Here is a 17,189-nt window from a genome sequence, read left to right as displayed (position 1 = left end):
CAGGCGCTGTGGCTGCATTCTGTAGCTTTATCACCATGAAACAAAGAAACTCCACAGGCAAACACACCACATTTAATTAAAGCAAAGAGATAAGTTGGATTGAAGCCCATGCCAAGCAACACCCACCTAATTGAGTAAGCATTTTTTTTAAGGGAAATTGATTTTAGGACAGGGGGATTTAAAGGCAGTAAAGCTGATCTAAATATAACAGAAAACGACAATATCAAGTTGGCATCCAGAGTTGGTCTCATTTATTTAGTTGACTGAATGTAACAACAGAAATCCCAACAATAACACACATGTACAACAATACCTCTTTCATCTTTGCAGCGTGTTGTATAATTTGTCAGATTGAAGCTTTTTAACTTCACAACGCAGCATGAGCGTAGCCCTGTCTGGTGTTACGGTTGTTTAGACATACAGACAAAATCAGACACACATGATTAGATATTTTTTGGCCATTGGTCTGATCCTGAAAAGTAAAGGCATACCCCTAACAGCGCAACAAAATTCCACCCTTTTCATCACAGTTATAATGCCACTCCTCCACTGTGCCCTAATAGGAGCGTTGCCCCACATGCACACTTTCAACGCTGACACAGAGAGAGAGAAATAGGCATGGATGCACAGGCACTCTAGCTGTCAGCACCTATCCCGGTAATGGCTGTTAAAACAGTGGCCTTTACACCCTGTCTTCTCTGTCAGGACTCATCTAGCACTTTGAACTCTGCGAGGGGTGGGAGGACGAGACTCTGGTTGCCCGTATTGTTCTCTTGGGGGGGCGACAATGACACAGGTAGCAGTGAGGAGGGAGGGAAGGACAACAAGAGGAGAGGAGCACAGTAAAAACATTGTGGGGCAGAAAGAGGGGTCATCTTTTTTACATTTTTTATTTATTCATCTTTTTTACCTTTTATTTATTCAGGGGGAGTACACTGAGAGCAATACCCTCTTTTTCAGGAACAGAAGGAGAAGGAGAACCAGGCAAGTCCATTCTTGGGGGGCAACCGAGAGTTTCATGGCAGATGGAAAGAAAGAAAGTCAGTCTAGCAGTTGTATTCAGATTCTTAGTGTATTCTACATGCCTTAAATATGTATGACTTATACATACTATTGGTATAGGACATATGTGTTCCTGTGCACTTAGAAAAAAGACTTTCACATAGAAGTTAAGCTGAAACAACAATTGTTTTCTGCATGTTTAGTCCAGAGATTCCCTTCCCTTTTTTAAAATGTATCTACTTGTGACCCTTCATGAGAGGTGATGCTTCAGTGTAGGCAGGAATTATGGTAGGGCTGCAGGTAACTATTACTTTCATTGTCAACCTTTCAGTTTTTTTCCAACTAATTGTGAAGGGGTGACATTTTCAAACTACGTTTTTGACCCACCCAAGTGTGCAATGATATAAAACGGAAAAAGCAGCAAACTGTCATAATTGAGGAGCTGCAACTAGAGAACTTGGAAGAATCAGTCATTTATCAAAGTTGTTGATTAATTTTCTGGCTAACTAATGAATTAGCTGAATTGTTTCTGCTCTCATCAGCAGTTCAAACATACAGTGATTTTTTCTAATCATTTTGTTCAAGATGCAAAGACACGAAAGTATCCACAAGAATGAAGTCAAAGATAGACAGAAAAACAAACATTAAAAAAAACATATAGTTTCCATCTTTATTTAATCCCTTTGATCGTTTTGGGACTGCTTAGATTTATCTTTGGAGCTCTATTTCATAGAGCCTAAGGGGATGTCTTCAAATTGAATAAAGACATCCCCAACAGTCGAAGACATTTAATTTACGGTGATATAAAGCAGCACTGAGATGCAGCACATCTTTACTTTTTTACAAGCTTGAACCAACAAATGTTAGGAATTTTTTCATAATAGGTTGTCAAAAATGTTGCTCAGTAATTTTCTGACAGTCGACTTTAAATGAATTGACTATTTGTCTTTGTACAAGCAGCAGGGAGCCTTCATAATGCCAGAACAAGAAATGTGTTGCCTTAAGCAACATCTACAGTATATGTTGGTCACAAAGTTATTCAATGAATTGAACCTTACAGATTTGAGCTGCCACTCTTACTACTTGTTTTTTGTCATAGTGTTGTCAAAATGCCCCCTAATTGGGCTGCTACAGTATGGGAACAACATGGTACAAATAGAGCACTTTTCACATACTCGTGCACACCACAATTAGCTAGTATGTGCATTGTACAATTAACAATTTGGATGCAGTCAGCGTCTCAGCAAGGAGGTACAAGGTGGGAAATAGAACGAGGGCAGGACAGGTGACGGAGCCAAAGACGGTGTAATGCAGGGAATAAGAAGGTGAGGCAGGAGATGGGGGAAAAGAAAGGCCATGGTATAGGAGATAAATTTATCAGATAATCTGTCCCAGGGCCACACACATGGGATATGAGATATACAAGGATGTGTGAGAGAGGGCAGAGAGTGAATGTGCCTCTGTGTCCGGGGGAAGTATTTATGAGGATGTGAAGGTCACCTTGAACCGCTGTGTGTGTGTGTGCGTGTGCGTGTGTGCGTGTGTGTGTGTGTGTGCGCATGTGTGTTTGTGTGTGCGCGCACCAGGTAGACGCAGTCTGACAGTGGCAGTTGCTAAAGACAGAGCTGTGAATCATGATTCAGGCACAATTCCCCCTCACCTTATTAACATCATATACAGCGATGCTCAGGGCGGTTTGTGTGTGTGTGTGTGTATAAACAAAGTCTGTGTGTCTGTGTGATTTTTCTTCCTTTTTTTTGGCGGAAGGTGTGAGAGAACACAAGGACATTTGGGGTGGATGAGGAGAGCCTATGGCATGAACCTGCATGTATGTATGCATGTGTGTGTTCAGGTGTGACAGAGCAGAGCTGACCTGCAATAGTCCTGAGTTAACCTTTGACCTTGCCTCAAGCAGAGAGAGGACGAACACACACATACATGCAGTGAGCCTGCCCTATTAGCAGGTCGATCGTTGAACCATTTGCATTCAGAGTTACTTTACACTAAGCACTGTAATCTCTCACACTGGTTGCCACCCTCCCTCTCTCCCTCTCTGCCATTTCCTCTTAAATGTGCATTACTTTGTTTTGCAGTTTGTGTCCTCTGTGATACTGATGCTGAATAATTACCAGGGTGAGTAGGCTAAATGGATTGTCCCCGACCTCTCCCACATACCCTTGGGGCCTGCGTTAACATCGGAATCACCATCACAAACACACACACACACACACACACACACACACACACACACACACACACACACACAGACTCATACACAATCACACGCTATGCACATAAACACAGGTCAGAGGTTGGAAATTGTATAACAAAAAAGCACCCAGAGAGCAAAGGCTATTCAATCCCAGTGAGCGATGTGACCATGGATATTACTATACGGGTAGTTAAAGCCACACAGTGTCACTGGTCAGAGATACAACCCTGCTGACAGTTCACATCAAGTAACCTCCGCTGTACTGCATGTTTTGTGTTTTTTTTTTCTTGTAGACTCCAAGGAGATTATTAGTGCCCTTTCTCGTTTTGTTCTCGTAAATAACGTTTTATTTTAATGCGTGTATACTTGGACATAAACTTTTTAGGTTGGTTATCATTATATTAGTGCCGCCATCGCCTTGAGGGTATTCTGTACTGGGACTGTGAGCTCTCTAACAGACTGATCAGCATGACAAAAAGCTAATACTACTGGCACTAATGCAGAGATACAGTTCAATTGCAGTATGTAAATATTTTTCTAGATCCAGAGAAGAACAATTAAAAAATATATAATCTATAGTCACTCCATTCACTTACGTCACCATCCTAAACCAAGGCCGAGGATAATGGCAGTAACGTGGGACCGCTGGATACAAATGCCGTCTCACTGTTGCATTCCCAAATGTACCCCTCACGGTTCGTCATTAACCTTCTGAGACCAAAATGTGGCCACCACTTTTTTTGTATTGTATTATTGTCCCATTAGCTCAATAGAGCTATCGGGAACGCCACAGTTTTTTTTTACCATGTTTCACAACTAATAAATTATGACCCAAACACAAACAAATTGCATTTATAGGATTTTCCTCCAAAAAGAGGGATGTCTTCATCATGACGTCTTGATGTTTTGCAAAGTAACCCATGTGCTGCTCTGATGTATTACAATGTAAAAGGAACATAAACACAAACTTTTCATGAAGCAGTTGCTGCATCCACCAGCACATCTGAATCGTGCTTCTCTAAAGAAGTGATGAAAGTTTGCAAATTAAATTTAAAAATCACCTCTTGTATGAATGCAGGCATACATTCCCCGCTGAGAACAGCCTGCAATCATCTGAACATTTGCCAGACTTTTACACCGCTGTAGGACCTTTTGCAAATACTTTACTACTGACTTGAGTCAGGAACCAACATGGGGATTTAATTTCTGTCTGCTGCCCGCTAGTCCCTGTCTTCTGGCTGGCTAAATGCATTGGCTTAATTGCAACACACTGTAAACAGAGAAAATGTTCCCGCCGAGTTTATCTAGTTATATCTCTGCTTTTATCATCCTTTACTGGTCAAATTACAACAGCCAGTCTGTAACCACCGTGTGGAGTCTGTAGCATTTCAAATGACCTGCAGCTGACATGAAGCAGATGCACAGTACAGATAAGCAACTCTGGCAGAAGGATTCAACCAGCTGTTTCAAGATAGAGAGATCTGTTGTTGTTTTCTGATGACACATTCCTGATGCCAAACACACACACACACAAACAACATACACACACACACACACACACACACACACACACACACACACACACACACACACACACACACACACACACAAACAACACACACACACACACACACACACACACACACACACACACACACACACACACACACACACACACACACACACACACACACACACACACACACACACACACACACACACACACACACACGCCTAAATGGATGTAAATGCACATACACATTTTTCATGGATGTTTCTTCTTTGAGAGCTAATCCCCTGCCGCTGTCAGCGGTGCTTTCCTGTCCTCTGGAAAGCTCCTTACACAAGCCAAAGCTCATCCTGAGTATGACAAAACACACACACAACCCACAAAAAGACACAAACACACAGGCACGCACACTAAGTCAAAGATAGGGTGGAAGATCTAACGTCTCTTTGGCAAAGCCTTGTCCACCCTGTAAACAATCCAGAAATACGAACGGAACAATCTCAGTAGCTTCTTTTTCGTAAGTACTCACGCGTTTCTACATTAACCCACATGCACACACATACACACAAAGCTATACACAAATTCAAACCCCATCTGTTAAGTACAACACTCCATAATAAGTGAGCTTGTACTTAAATGAAGTAGACTGGGTAAAAGTTTGTACTCATGCCATGTGTCGCAAAAATCAACCCACGCTAATGCACACACACACACACACAAACACACACACACACACACACACACACACACACACACGCACACGCACACGCACACGCACACGCACACGCACACGCACACACACACACAAACACACATGTCTAGTCTTATATTAAAACTTCAGCCAGAGTGTTTGTGTATGCACCTTTGAGTATTTACAATCCCATATCAGCAGAAAAGTGACACTTAAATACAGTGTGAAAGGTGCATTATATGCTATCATATCATGTCTCCAATACTTCTGTGTTGCAAAGTCTAAAATGTAATGCACATTGATCTAGGAATGTTTAGGGTGTGTTTTTGTGAGTGAGAGAGGCTTAGCCTGAAGCGGTTTCTAACACACATTTCATGTACCCGTATTGTGTTTCACCTGAGTGACTGGTTGAAGCCAGAGGAAGTGAGGTCGATGAGGGGGAACCTTTGGTCTTGTTTTATGTTTCCCAAAGGATCGATCCAGCATTGCAACAGAGCTGGCAAGACTTATTTCCAGTACCAGTGTTAACCCTGGCGGACTTGAATTGAGCATAAGTTCGCAGAATGACTCAGGGCAGGTGCACTCTAGGATCACTTGTGCTTTGAGGGCTCTCTCATGGACTTTTTCCACAGTGTCTGCACACTGAAAGTCTTCAATCCTGCAGACGCTGCTTTGGGGAGTTTTACACAACCCAGTGAATTGTAGCATTAAAAATAAAGAATGGCCACTCCTTAATGTGATTGGTCAAAATTTATTGCTAATTGAAGTTATACTCCGTAAGATTTCCAGCTATTTAATTGTCTTTTAAGTTACTATCTATCAAAGAGGGAGTTAAAACAATGGTGACTGATCATTCTATTTGTCTTTTTGCTAAGTATAAAATATCCTTGTGGCGACAGGCCAGATGTATACAAGCCGCCATGTTAGTGGCGCTGCTGACAGTGGTTGGTCTGCCGGCCCAGATCGTCACTAATGGTTATGCTGCATTCACTTGTAATCTGAAATCGGGAACTTCCAACTTCTGAGTCAGGCTTGTAGTAAGGGCAGAAGTATAATAGGAAGAAGTGTGTGCGTGTATGGATTCAAGAGGGTAACATATAGGGGATGGACTGGAAGTAGAGAGGTGAATGTGTTTCAATGAAGTTTACAGAAGAGCAAAAAATAAATAAAAAAAGATAAATAGTCAACACACAGTAACTGTGAACGTGACAAGATGGGGGGCTCTGAAAGAACAGGCTCACCTGCAGTTACATCTTACTGCCAAAGAGGCCACTAGAAACAATGCATCTCAATTCTTATGGAGTACAACTTTAACCTCATGTAGACATATACTATAAGAGTCTCACATCATGAACCACAGAAATGCTGTCCCATTTCTAATATACTATATAAAAGTGTCCATTGTTTTTGGTTTAAATGTAATCTCAAAAAGTCAGGGAATTGATCATATGTTTTCCTAGAATAATAATAAATGGGTGAAAATGAGGCTTCATAATTCAATAATACAAACATCTGGGTTAAAATTGGATTTTGGGAAAAGGAAAAAAAAACATTTCAGCAAACAATTGGATCATCTTGTCTTTTACTCACAGAGGCATGATGAGTTCCATTAACTTATCTTACCTAAACTTATGTTCCTTTAACACATCAACAAACATCACACAAATGTCTTAAACTGTCAGTATTGTATCCTGTCCTTCTGTTGCCATCCCTGTGGAAAATCCTGAGTAAATTGCACTGCTATCAAATAAGGGTGAAGCCCAGCTCTGCTCACCTCCCTGAAGCCTGTCGGATAAGGTGGATGAGGGACTTTTTCCCCTTCTATCCTGTGACCTATCAGCACTACCCCTGTAAATCTCCCTGGAACCTCTCTCGTCTCTCACTGCCTTCTATTTTTTGATGTCCTGTCAATCCGTCCTTTCCATCCTAAGCTGCAAAGCCCCGCAGCCGTCAGCAGCACTGGGTTCACCTGAATGTCCACTCCAAACCTGCTCCTTATCTGTCTTTTGTCACCAATCCATTCTCCTCTATATTACTTTCTCCACTTCCATTTTTTCCCCTTTATCAATTTTTTTTCAGTCATTTACTATCCCATGTGCTTTTTCTGCTTCTGTCTTAACCACGATGTGTCTTTCTGTCTCTCTGCATCTGCCTTCCCATCTGTCTCTCTGTATCTGTGGAGCGTATAATCTTTCTTGTCTTATCAGTCTTGCTTGCTTTTTCTTTCCCTCTCATAAACATGACTCTTTTAGTGTGTCTGCCCTCTTTTCCACTTTATGACAGGAGAGAGATATGAGGCACCTTTTTTCATAATTCACAATTTCTGTGCAGAGATTTTATACATCTCAACTATCACACTTTTTAGGAGTTTAGCTGACGCTCTAATCCAGGCTGACTTAGAGTGAGGAGCTGTATAAGGTGTGCAGTGACATCGTCAGAGACAACGTCAGCCAAGTTTTGCTTTAATGTAGGTGATCTCTCCATCTTTTCTTTTATCACCCTTCTTCCCTCTCTGCCTTTCTCATCCTTGTTATTGCCGTTGTTATTCTCGCTACACCCACCACTCTCCAACAGTTTACTTGTTTGCAGAAGTGTGGTGTGTGTGTAGCCCATACAAGTTATGCTCTAGGGTGGATTAATACACACATTTCAACTCAAGTGCCTCAACTCACTAAAAGAAAAGACAAAAGGGAAAGAAGAAACGTTTGCAAGAACAAACTTATATCCCCAAGCAACCTTTTATCTAACAAATAATCTATTCATAACATGCTTAATTTCCATTACATTGCTTTAAATGCAATGAGACACATACATGCACACGCCACACATGCCTATAACCATGCTCACAGCTATCTCATGGTAAATGCATGAAATGTAACTGTTCCATATCACACTCTCTCTTCCTGCTGGTGAACATAATTTCCCTCACATTGGCTGTGATTACACTTAATAAAGTCAGTAATGAAAACTGCCCAATTCTCAATGTGCGATTGTAATTCTTTATAATAGATGGCCCTGTTTCTATTCTGCTGCCTCAATCTTCTCCACATCTCTTTATGTAGCTTATATGTGTATTCAAAATGAAATTTATCCAGTGAATGTCTGCTGTGCCGTTTTGCTTGTCACATATTTCAAATTTAGCCCTTCACATAATACGAACAATATTAATACAGCCCCTTGTAGTATCTTTTTGGAAAGTCTCTTTTTCTTAGCATTTTGGATCGATAGTCGACAAAGCCTTACGTTTTTTTACTCACTTGTTCTGGTGCTTGGAGCCCTGGAGGTGTGCATGGTACTGCTCGATGGAGTTGAGGACCACGCTGCAGACACTGCATGAGTAACTACTGCGCAGCCCTGGAGACACAAACATACAGGTACAGCGGTTACTGAGGGCATTCCAATAAGTATGGCTCGTAAAAATCTTTAATAACTGTCATCATCTGGATCAGCAGCAGCTTTTACAATGAGGCTAACATGAGCAACAATTAAAACTGGGATAGGTCTTATTTTTACACTCCACAGTTCAGGGTCATTTTCCTAATTAACTGCATTCGAAAAAAAAATATTTGATTAGACCGATCAATCACAGTTTTAGTAGATCTTCTTTCTTTTGCATGTGTATGTTTTGGAGGTGCCTTTTGAACTTCAACAGGGTGAAAAAAATTAGGACACTAGGGATAGGAAAAGAACGGTGTAGTAGCTTGTGTACATGTGTGTGTGGTACTGCGTATGGCTGTGCATTTGTATTGTATCTGTGAATACGTGCTTGAGATGGTGCGGCTGAGACACAGATGTGAACTAATTAGAGGGTTTGCAGGTGGTCGAGATGAACACCCAAAAATAGATGGATGAGGATGGAGATACTGGAGAGTGGGGTGAAGAGAGATGAGGAGGGGCAGGGGGAGGGTTAGGTAGATGGAGTGAATAGAGGAACATTTCCGGAGAAAAATTAGATGTTTATAAAAAGACGAAGGACACTGAGAAAAAGACATGGTTATCATAATGACTTGTCATACTGCAGCAGTGATGTAAATGCATGTTGGGCTTTAATGACCATAGGAGAGTGTGTATTCATCCCCCCTCCCCCAAAAACGTCCTTCTTCACATATAACTACAACATGGCGGCACAAATCTTCTTTCTTTTATGAGTGCAGAGGAAATGCTCTCTCGTCGACGGGGATAGGCCAATCGGGAGTATGACATCATTGGCTGTGTATTCTGTCAGAAATGCACTGAAGGGCTATTTTTGCTTTTTTTCACTCTCCAGAGCCATCACTGCAGACCTTTACTCAGATCAGAGATGAACAATTTTGACACTTCAGAGTGTCTTTGCTTCCTCCACTCCTTGTACGAGCATTTTGACGTTGAATATGTAATTCTGGGTGTGGTGACTGAAATCAGGTGTGCTTGCTTGTGTGTGATGCCCTTTTCTCTGCTGTCATTACTGTCCTTGAGATTCATGAGTTGTCTGTATTTCATCACCTTAGTGACCGTTTGTGACAGTAATTGGTGAAGTATGTTGGGAGATGAAGTTATGATATAGTTAGGAGTCGCGGGAGGTCATTTAGACTAGGCTAGAGCTGCATAATGCGGCATATCTACACCCTGTTTCAGTGGTGATTAAGGACAAACATTTACAAGAAAGCCATAACTGAATTAGTTGCCTGGAGTAAGCCCTGTCTTGGCTTAAATGTTGATATTTTGCATCTAAAAGAGCCAATAATGAAGTCTGCGTGAGTGGAGGAGATAGTACATGCTCTTCAGCCAAAATGTCATTACTTCTGTTCTCTCTTAACGAAAAGGCTATTAATTGGGCGAGAGATAATTCAGAAAAAGAAAGGAATGATAATTCTCTCTCTCATTGTCCTTCCCATTTTCTTCCTCGTAATTTTATACCGCTGCAAGGATTACACACAGAGGTCTTTTCTTGTGTACATGGTTCAGTGTGTGTTGTGTTTGTGTGTGCGTGCATACAAAGGCAGCTTCCCTACTTTTAGCCTGATTGGTGTCACCTCCCCACTAGATGGTCGAGTAGCACTGATGTACAGTACTGTGCGCTGCCGTTTGTGGTTGTGCCAGAAAATGTGCATGTGTACCAGTTGTTTTAAAATGCACACGCACGCACGCATGCATGCACGCACGCACGCACGCACACACACACACACACACACAAACAGAAAAACATTCTCTATCTTTGTGAGGACACGCATTAAAATTATTCATTCCCTAGCCTCTTACCCAAACCTTAACCATCCCAACTAAATGCCTGATTCCAACCCTTACCCAAACCAAATTCAGGCCCCGAACCTTAAAACCTTGAAACCAAGTCTTAACCCCCAAACAGGCCTTTGAAAAAATGAGGCCAAAATGTCCTCACTTTCCAAATATGTCCTCACTCTGTTGGGGAAATTCTTGAGGTCCTCACAAAGATAGCTGTACCACTGCACACACACACACGCACATACACTATGCTTTTGGTTAATAAAGCAGTTCTGGCATAAGAAAACACTGTGTCCTAATCCGTGTTAATTACATGCAGGGAAAGTGTGCATCACAACTGACAGCATGTAGCGCAGGGTGGCGAATGTGTTTTTTGTGAGCATAAGCAGTTTTTGTGAGGGTGTTCTAAGCCTTGTTAATTACACAAGAAGATATGCCAGGGAGAGAGAGAAGAGGGGTTGAGATGAGCAAAGGCAGTGGGTGTGGAGCTGTTTGTGACTGTCGTTTAATGCACAAGAGTCCTCTGACATTGCTGGCACCTCTGGTGTGAAGATGCCTAAATGCTTGTCAAAAAGTAACTGGCTACTTTATAAGCACAGACAATTTAGAAAATGTTCTTTTAAAGAGTCTTGTTGCAAAGCACTGAAACATCTTTCTGCCGTTTCCGAGCCTGAAATATTGTGACTTAGTCTCAGCTGAAGCAACATAATGACCCATTTGGTGCGTGATATTCATGGCTCGTTCCATTAGGATGCGCTGCCAAGCTCTAACTGCAGCCTCTTTTATGTGTGAGCCTCAGAGGGTTTACAGGTAGTGGACAGCGCTGCCGATTGTAAAATCTAGTGTTGCATAAACAGTCTGTGAAATAGTTGGATGGTTTGAAGATGCAGAAATGAGCCTTAAGCACGTTGTACAACCACCGCTTAACATCAAGTTACATATGGATCATTTCAAGGATGACTTTCCCTATTTTCCACTTCCTTCCTATGGGGATGACTGCAACTAAGAGGGGTCTCACTGTATGGTATTCATCTTTAGATTTTATTTTTATTCATTGGAGGCGGGCAGAATAGTTTTCAGAGGCCTTCAGAGCCTTTGTGCTACGAAACACACTTAGTTTACCATGCGCTTTTGAGAGATTAAAAAGGAACTGGATTCAAAAAGAAGCCCATTGAGATTTAATCAAAACCAACAGTCTGCAGCAAAGGCTTGACTGTGCGTCTCACAGGAATATATCACAAATACCGTTGCAGAGAGGGGTTGAGCAGGGGGTGAGAGTCAGATTGAATCCAAGTGGAATTTTACCAAGCAACAAACTTTGACGGACCTATGGAGAGACTAATTAGTTTTGCAGGGAATGTGACAGTAATTGGAAAGACCATCTGTTTTAGACAAAAATGTATCATACATATGAAACAAAGAATATTTCTGAACTGATGCTTTAAAATAAAATTTTGTTTTTCATGTTGACAGCTTTTTAGTGCTTATTTGTCCTTTTTCATCTTAGCCAATGAATCATTCTTTAAGAGTAGAATAGATGTGCATACAGCCCCTTCTCTGAGTTGAAAAAAACATGTTAAACAAAAAAATTATTCATAGCAGAGTAGTTTTAACATAGTGTAAAATATATCTGGTGTGGGACTTTCATTTGAAGTTGTATTTCTGTGTATGTCCAGTATTCCCTTTCCACCAACTGAAGGAAATATTTAATTCTTCAGCCGCTAAGTCCTCCAGTTTGTTCGCCGACTTGTTTCTAACTGTGTCTGACTACCAATTGGTATGTATCATTCAGTGGGTTTAGCAGAGCTTTTACCCCGGAAACCATTGCAGCTTAAAACACCATTGATGAGAGCTGTGAGAGTGAAGCAAAAACACTAAAGTTACAGGTCTGTTTTACCAAAACAAAGAGCTGCAAATGGCTAAAATGCTAAAAGAAATGTCAATGCCTCACATATAGTCATTTGGACCATTGTTACGATAATATTGAATAAGTGAAAGACCTTTATGTACAGTTAGGACAGTTCTTCCCCACTTAAATCAAATATCTGGTCAAATAATAAGTAAACCGCTCTAAGGATTGGATGCCAGATTTCAATCCTTGGCACTTTTCGATACTTGATGTTACAGACGCATTTCCGTCGGTAGCTACTCAGAAAGTATTGCGCCTTGATGTGGATACTACAATGCCAACTATAGTATATCTTGTTTATATGTGCATACGCTTGATTTTCTTGTGCGACTGTGTCACTGTGAGTGCTGTCTCAGGGCGGGGGGTGGGGGGGGGGTGGGGGGACTGGTTTGGGACAAAGACACAGTCATCAATTACACACAATTTTCTTTGGTACTTCCCCGTCTCTTGGGCCCTCTCACACACACACACGCAGACACACACACTCCCATCCTAGACGCTTATCTCACTGCTTCTAATTATATACTGTTGCCTCCAGAGAGAGGAGACAATGTGCCGGCTCTGTCTTGAGGGGTTTCTACCCCTGTCGTGATTTATTTTAAAACACAGCCAAGTCAGCTGGGCTCCATCCCTCGTCAGTAGCCCCCTCCCACTGCGACTCCCTCGTCCACCTCTGTAATCCATCTCCAAGGGTTTTGTCTGGCACCTAGCCGTGGAAAAATAATGACAATCTCCCCTGTGCCCTGTCTGCGCAATTACACCAGAAAAATCCAAGAGTAAAAAATGGTGTCTATATAAATGTCATGGTGTTTCGGTCGTGAGAGTGTGAAACTGGCAACAGGAAATTGCGGGAGAGACAAAGACAGAAAATGCAAGTACAAGTAAAGGTCAGTATCATCAATAGAACACAACCAGACAATACAGAAAGGCAGACTCTGTATCCACAGTTGGGAAAGAGGGGAAATATTGGAGTGTAAATAATTCACCTGTGCCTCTTGGGGAGCTAATGAGGATGACAGATGAGACATGACGAGAGATAGGAACTCCTAGTGGTGTATGCAGCCACAGACACACACAGACGCACAGATTTACACAAATAAACAACCAAAGCAACAGCAGACACGGACACAAGACAGAGTACAGCAGCAGGAAGGGGGGTGGGAAGAAGATAAACAGAGTGTAAAGAAAAAAACAGTTCCACAGCAGGAAAAGGAGGACAAAAGGACAGAGATGAATCTGCAATTGGCTGAGACAGAATTCCTGCCACTTCATGTTCAACCCTCCTTCTGAGATTACACCTATGACTTCACACCTGAAGTGGGGCTAAAAACCAATCAGATGTGAGAATGTTGCACCAATGGAAATGTGTCTGAATGGAAGAACAAACGATTACTGACAATGGAGTCGTACTGCGATGAACAAAGTGTTTCAGGGTTAAGGCACTGGGACAAACACTTGATAGAGGACACATATAATAGATCCCGTCTGCAGCAAGCTCACTTAGAAAACTTAGACCATTACCCTAAAAAAGAAGACAGGTAATAGATTTTGTAGTAGAGCGTCAGTCTTCACTGAGTGAAAACATCTTTGATCAAACAAAAGGAAAATCTGACCTTCATTTATCTATATTTATATATATATATATATATATATATATAGGATTTTACATGTCTTTTGTGGCTACATGCTGAGATTTGGAGTCAACACCTCCCGAAAAAACAGCTGAGGTTGTGGGATGTGGGTCACAGTGTGTAGATGGAGGACGATATCCAACATGACACCAACTTTAAGCCTCTGGGCCAGTGTAGGCGGCAACATGACTCATGCTTTTAATATGACTGGCTCCTCGAGATGATGGTTTGTGTCACGGCACCTGGAGCACAAAGTGAACGGCACGGTCTGGTCTCACGTAAGATTTGCATGTGTGTGTGCGTTGCAGTATATAAGTGTGTCAAAGTTGAATTTGCGTGTAATAGAGGTGTTGTGTGGCACTCATCGTATTGCATGTTCGGCTGCATGCTGCAGTATGATGATGTAAGATGATATCACTCATAGTAACAAAGTAAGGAAAAGCACTTTCTGTGCCAAAGACTATTAATAATTTCATTAGAATACCCTTCTGGCTGAAATGTGTGTATGAGCATGTGAATCAGTGTCCTCTTACTGCTACATTTGTGCATGGAAGTGTTTGTGTGGGAGAGAGAGGGGGGGAAGAATAGAATAGTAATTAAAACTTGGCTATAACTGCAATTTGATCTCAGTTTGACCAATTAGTGATGCATATTAACAAATATTTCAAGTTTAATTGTGTAGTTTCTGATTGTGTCATGCTGTGTGGGACTCAGCAGAAATATTTGTGTGCAATATGTTGTGTTGTTATTTAGCTGTCTGACTTCAAGCACTGTGTGGTGTATGTTCTCCTAAGTATGCTTCACACTGCATGACAACAGAGGTCCCATTACTTTGTTTATTCACATCACAATGATGGCACTAATAAGTGTAAAAGCTGTGCTGCAATATGAGGGGACTGTTACTCCAGACAACTGACATGTTAAGGTTAGACTGCAGCAAACAGATGATGATTACGATATGTCAAAATATCAGTTGGACTGAAATACACAGTTAATTAGGGAGAGATAAATGTGCTTGGGATGATGAATGATCTCATTTTCTTGGCTTAGAGTCCAACCGTTAAGATGATGCTACCAGTAAATACTTTTCATACAGTTCTTTTATGATATCTTGTCCTTGAAGTTAGGGACTGACCCTTGTAATGTAGCCTTTCTAATAAAAATCTGCTAGCTGACATATCTGATATGATAATGTCACTATAGCGCCTTTAGAGCAACAAATTACATCATACAACAACATATGCATGTGGCTTCTTTGTTTAGGGAAGTTTATATATATTATGATGATCTACCTAAAGAACTATTTAAAAGTAATCACAAGAAGGTATTTCAACCATCTATGGCCTTGTCCACACAAACACAGGTGTTGTTGGAACCAAACTTTTATGGCCCTGGTCTAAAAAAAAATCTTGTCCACACCACCGGTGTGATAAAGAATATCTCCGTCCACATGAAAGCGCAAAATCAGCCTCAAACAACGCTATGCACAATCCAAAGCAGTAGGTGGCAATAGCACTCCTCACTGGAAGGCCATTGTAGCCAATCACAAGGCTGGAAAAATCATACCAGAAAAACAACAATGGCGAACCGAGGCCGGGCAGATTCCTTCGTGTGGACTGACAGCAAACTGACAGTTACTTCTCGCTGTCACTCATGAATTTAAAATCAGCAAAATTCAGGAAAATGTGGTAGTTGTTGTTTGAGACACAAACAAAGTGCTGATAAGTTGGCAGCAGTATTTTTGCTCAGTCTTCCATAACAACAACTCCGTCAGCTAGTCACGTCTAGAGTGCTCCATTCGTCTCCATGGATACAATTTACCGTTTGCCGTTACGCAGTATGATGTCAAACAATGTCGACAAGAAATTGCGGTTTTCCTGTCCACACATGACTGCTGAAACCGGACTTTTTGAAAAAATTCCTCCTGAACTCCGATTACAAAAAATTCCAGTTTCAGGAGCCCACAACTGTGGTTACGTGTGGACGAAAGGCCAAACCGTGCAGAGAAACACACGCTTTCAAAAAAACCTGTGTTCATGTGGACAGCCCCTGTATCTATAAATAATGGGACAGGAGAAGGGGGCTGATCTAAGGGAGAAAGTTTGGACTGATTTAATGGAAACACATTTGGTTCAAGGACTCACCGAGATGTAGTCGGTCACACAGCACCATGTTTTTGTTCAAATGTATGGTGAATGTGAATAAGCCGATCATTAGAGTAACTGGCTGATGCTGGTGCTAATTTTATCTGATGATTAACTGGTGTGGCTTACCTCAGTATAATATCTGTGAAATGTACACCACATTGAAAGGCATATGAACATTTCAAGTCCAACCTCACTGCCACAGATCTTGAATGTGATCTCCCCCTTATCCTCTTTCCCTTGCACAAAGTCGTAACACCCTTCCTGTCCTTCACTTGTCACTTGTGTCAGGCTCAGGGCCAAGAGGCTGACCTGTGCTCTCCGTGGCATCCAGACTGCCTGCTAGCTGTTCCAGGAGGCGTGCTCTGGCTGCGTTCCTTCGGTGCTTCTTGCCCTCGTAGTGCTGCTGGGCCATCAGTGGGTTGTTGAACCAAGCCCCGCACAGGCAGCAGTACTTCCCGGCCTCTCTTCCGCCGTTTCCGCCGACAACCGCCAAGGGCCATGCCAGGTCGGGGGGAGGAGGGGGGCACACAGCGGGGTCCGCGGGCAGTGGGGTGGAAGGGGAGGAATCTGGGGTAAGATAGGAGGTGGAGACGAGGAGTGAGGGGTGGCAGAAGGAGGAAAGGGAGTTGAGGGTGTATGTTAACAAAAAAAATCTAAGGCAAATGTCAAGTTTTAAAATGAAAGTTACATAAAATATTTTCATGAAATCGCATTAACGTGAAAATGTCACACATTCATATTCACACAGATGCGCACTGTCTTTCACAGATGAAATACACATCGTACATCTCACTGATCGTGATTGGGAGCAAAGAGCAATAGATTGCTGCAGGTCACATCTGTGGAACATAGACAAGGGTCGGGAGG

The 17,189-nt window shown here is 41.9% G+C and overlaps 1 protein-coding gene across 2 annotated transcripts in view; it reads right to left on the bottom strand.

Moving 5' to 3' along the window:
* LOC310953969 (zinc finger matrin-type protein 4) overlaps positions 1-17,189 on the bottom strand; it is a 46,575-nt gene that overhangs the window by 3,224 nt on the left and 26,162 nt on the right. The window contains exons 5-7 of one of the 2 annotated variants that reach the window (XM_083923238.1): positions 16,632-16,889; positions 8,673-8,769; positions 911-995 (exon numbers count right to left, since the gene is read on the bottom strand). In XM_083923238.1, the coding sequence (XP_083779364.1) occupies positions 914-995; positions 8,673-8,769; positions 16,632-16,889 (437 nt within the window). In that variant the 3' untranslated portion in view covers positions 911-913. The remainder of the gene's footprint in view (positions 1-910; positions 996-8,672; positions 8,770-16,631; positions 16,890-17,189) is intronic. The other variant, XM_083923239.1, reaches the window with a different exon arrangement.

Source organism: Echiichthys vipera (genome assembly GCF_963691815.1).
Source record: "Echiichthys vipera genome assembly, chromosome: 11".
Lineage (NCBI taxonomy): Eukaryota > Metazoa > Chordata > Actinopteri > Perciformes > Trachinidae > Echiichthys > Echiichthys vipera.
Note: the sequence above shows the minus strand (reverse complement) of the source record. Positions and strands in the feature narration are given on the sequence as shown.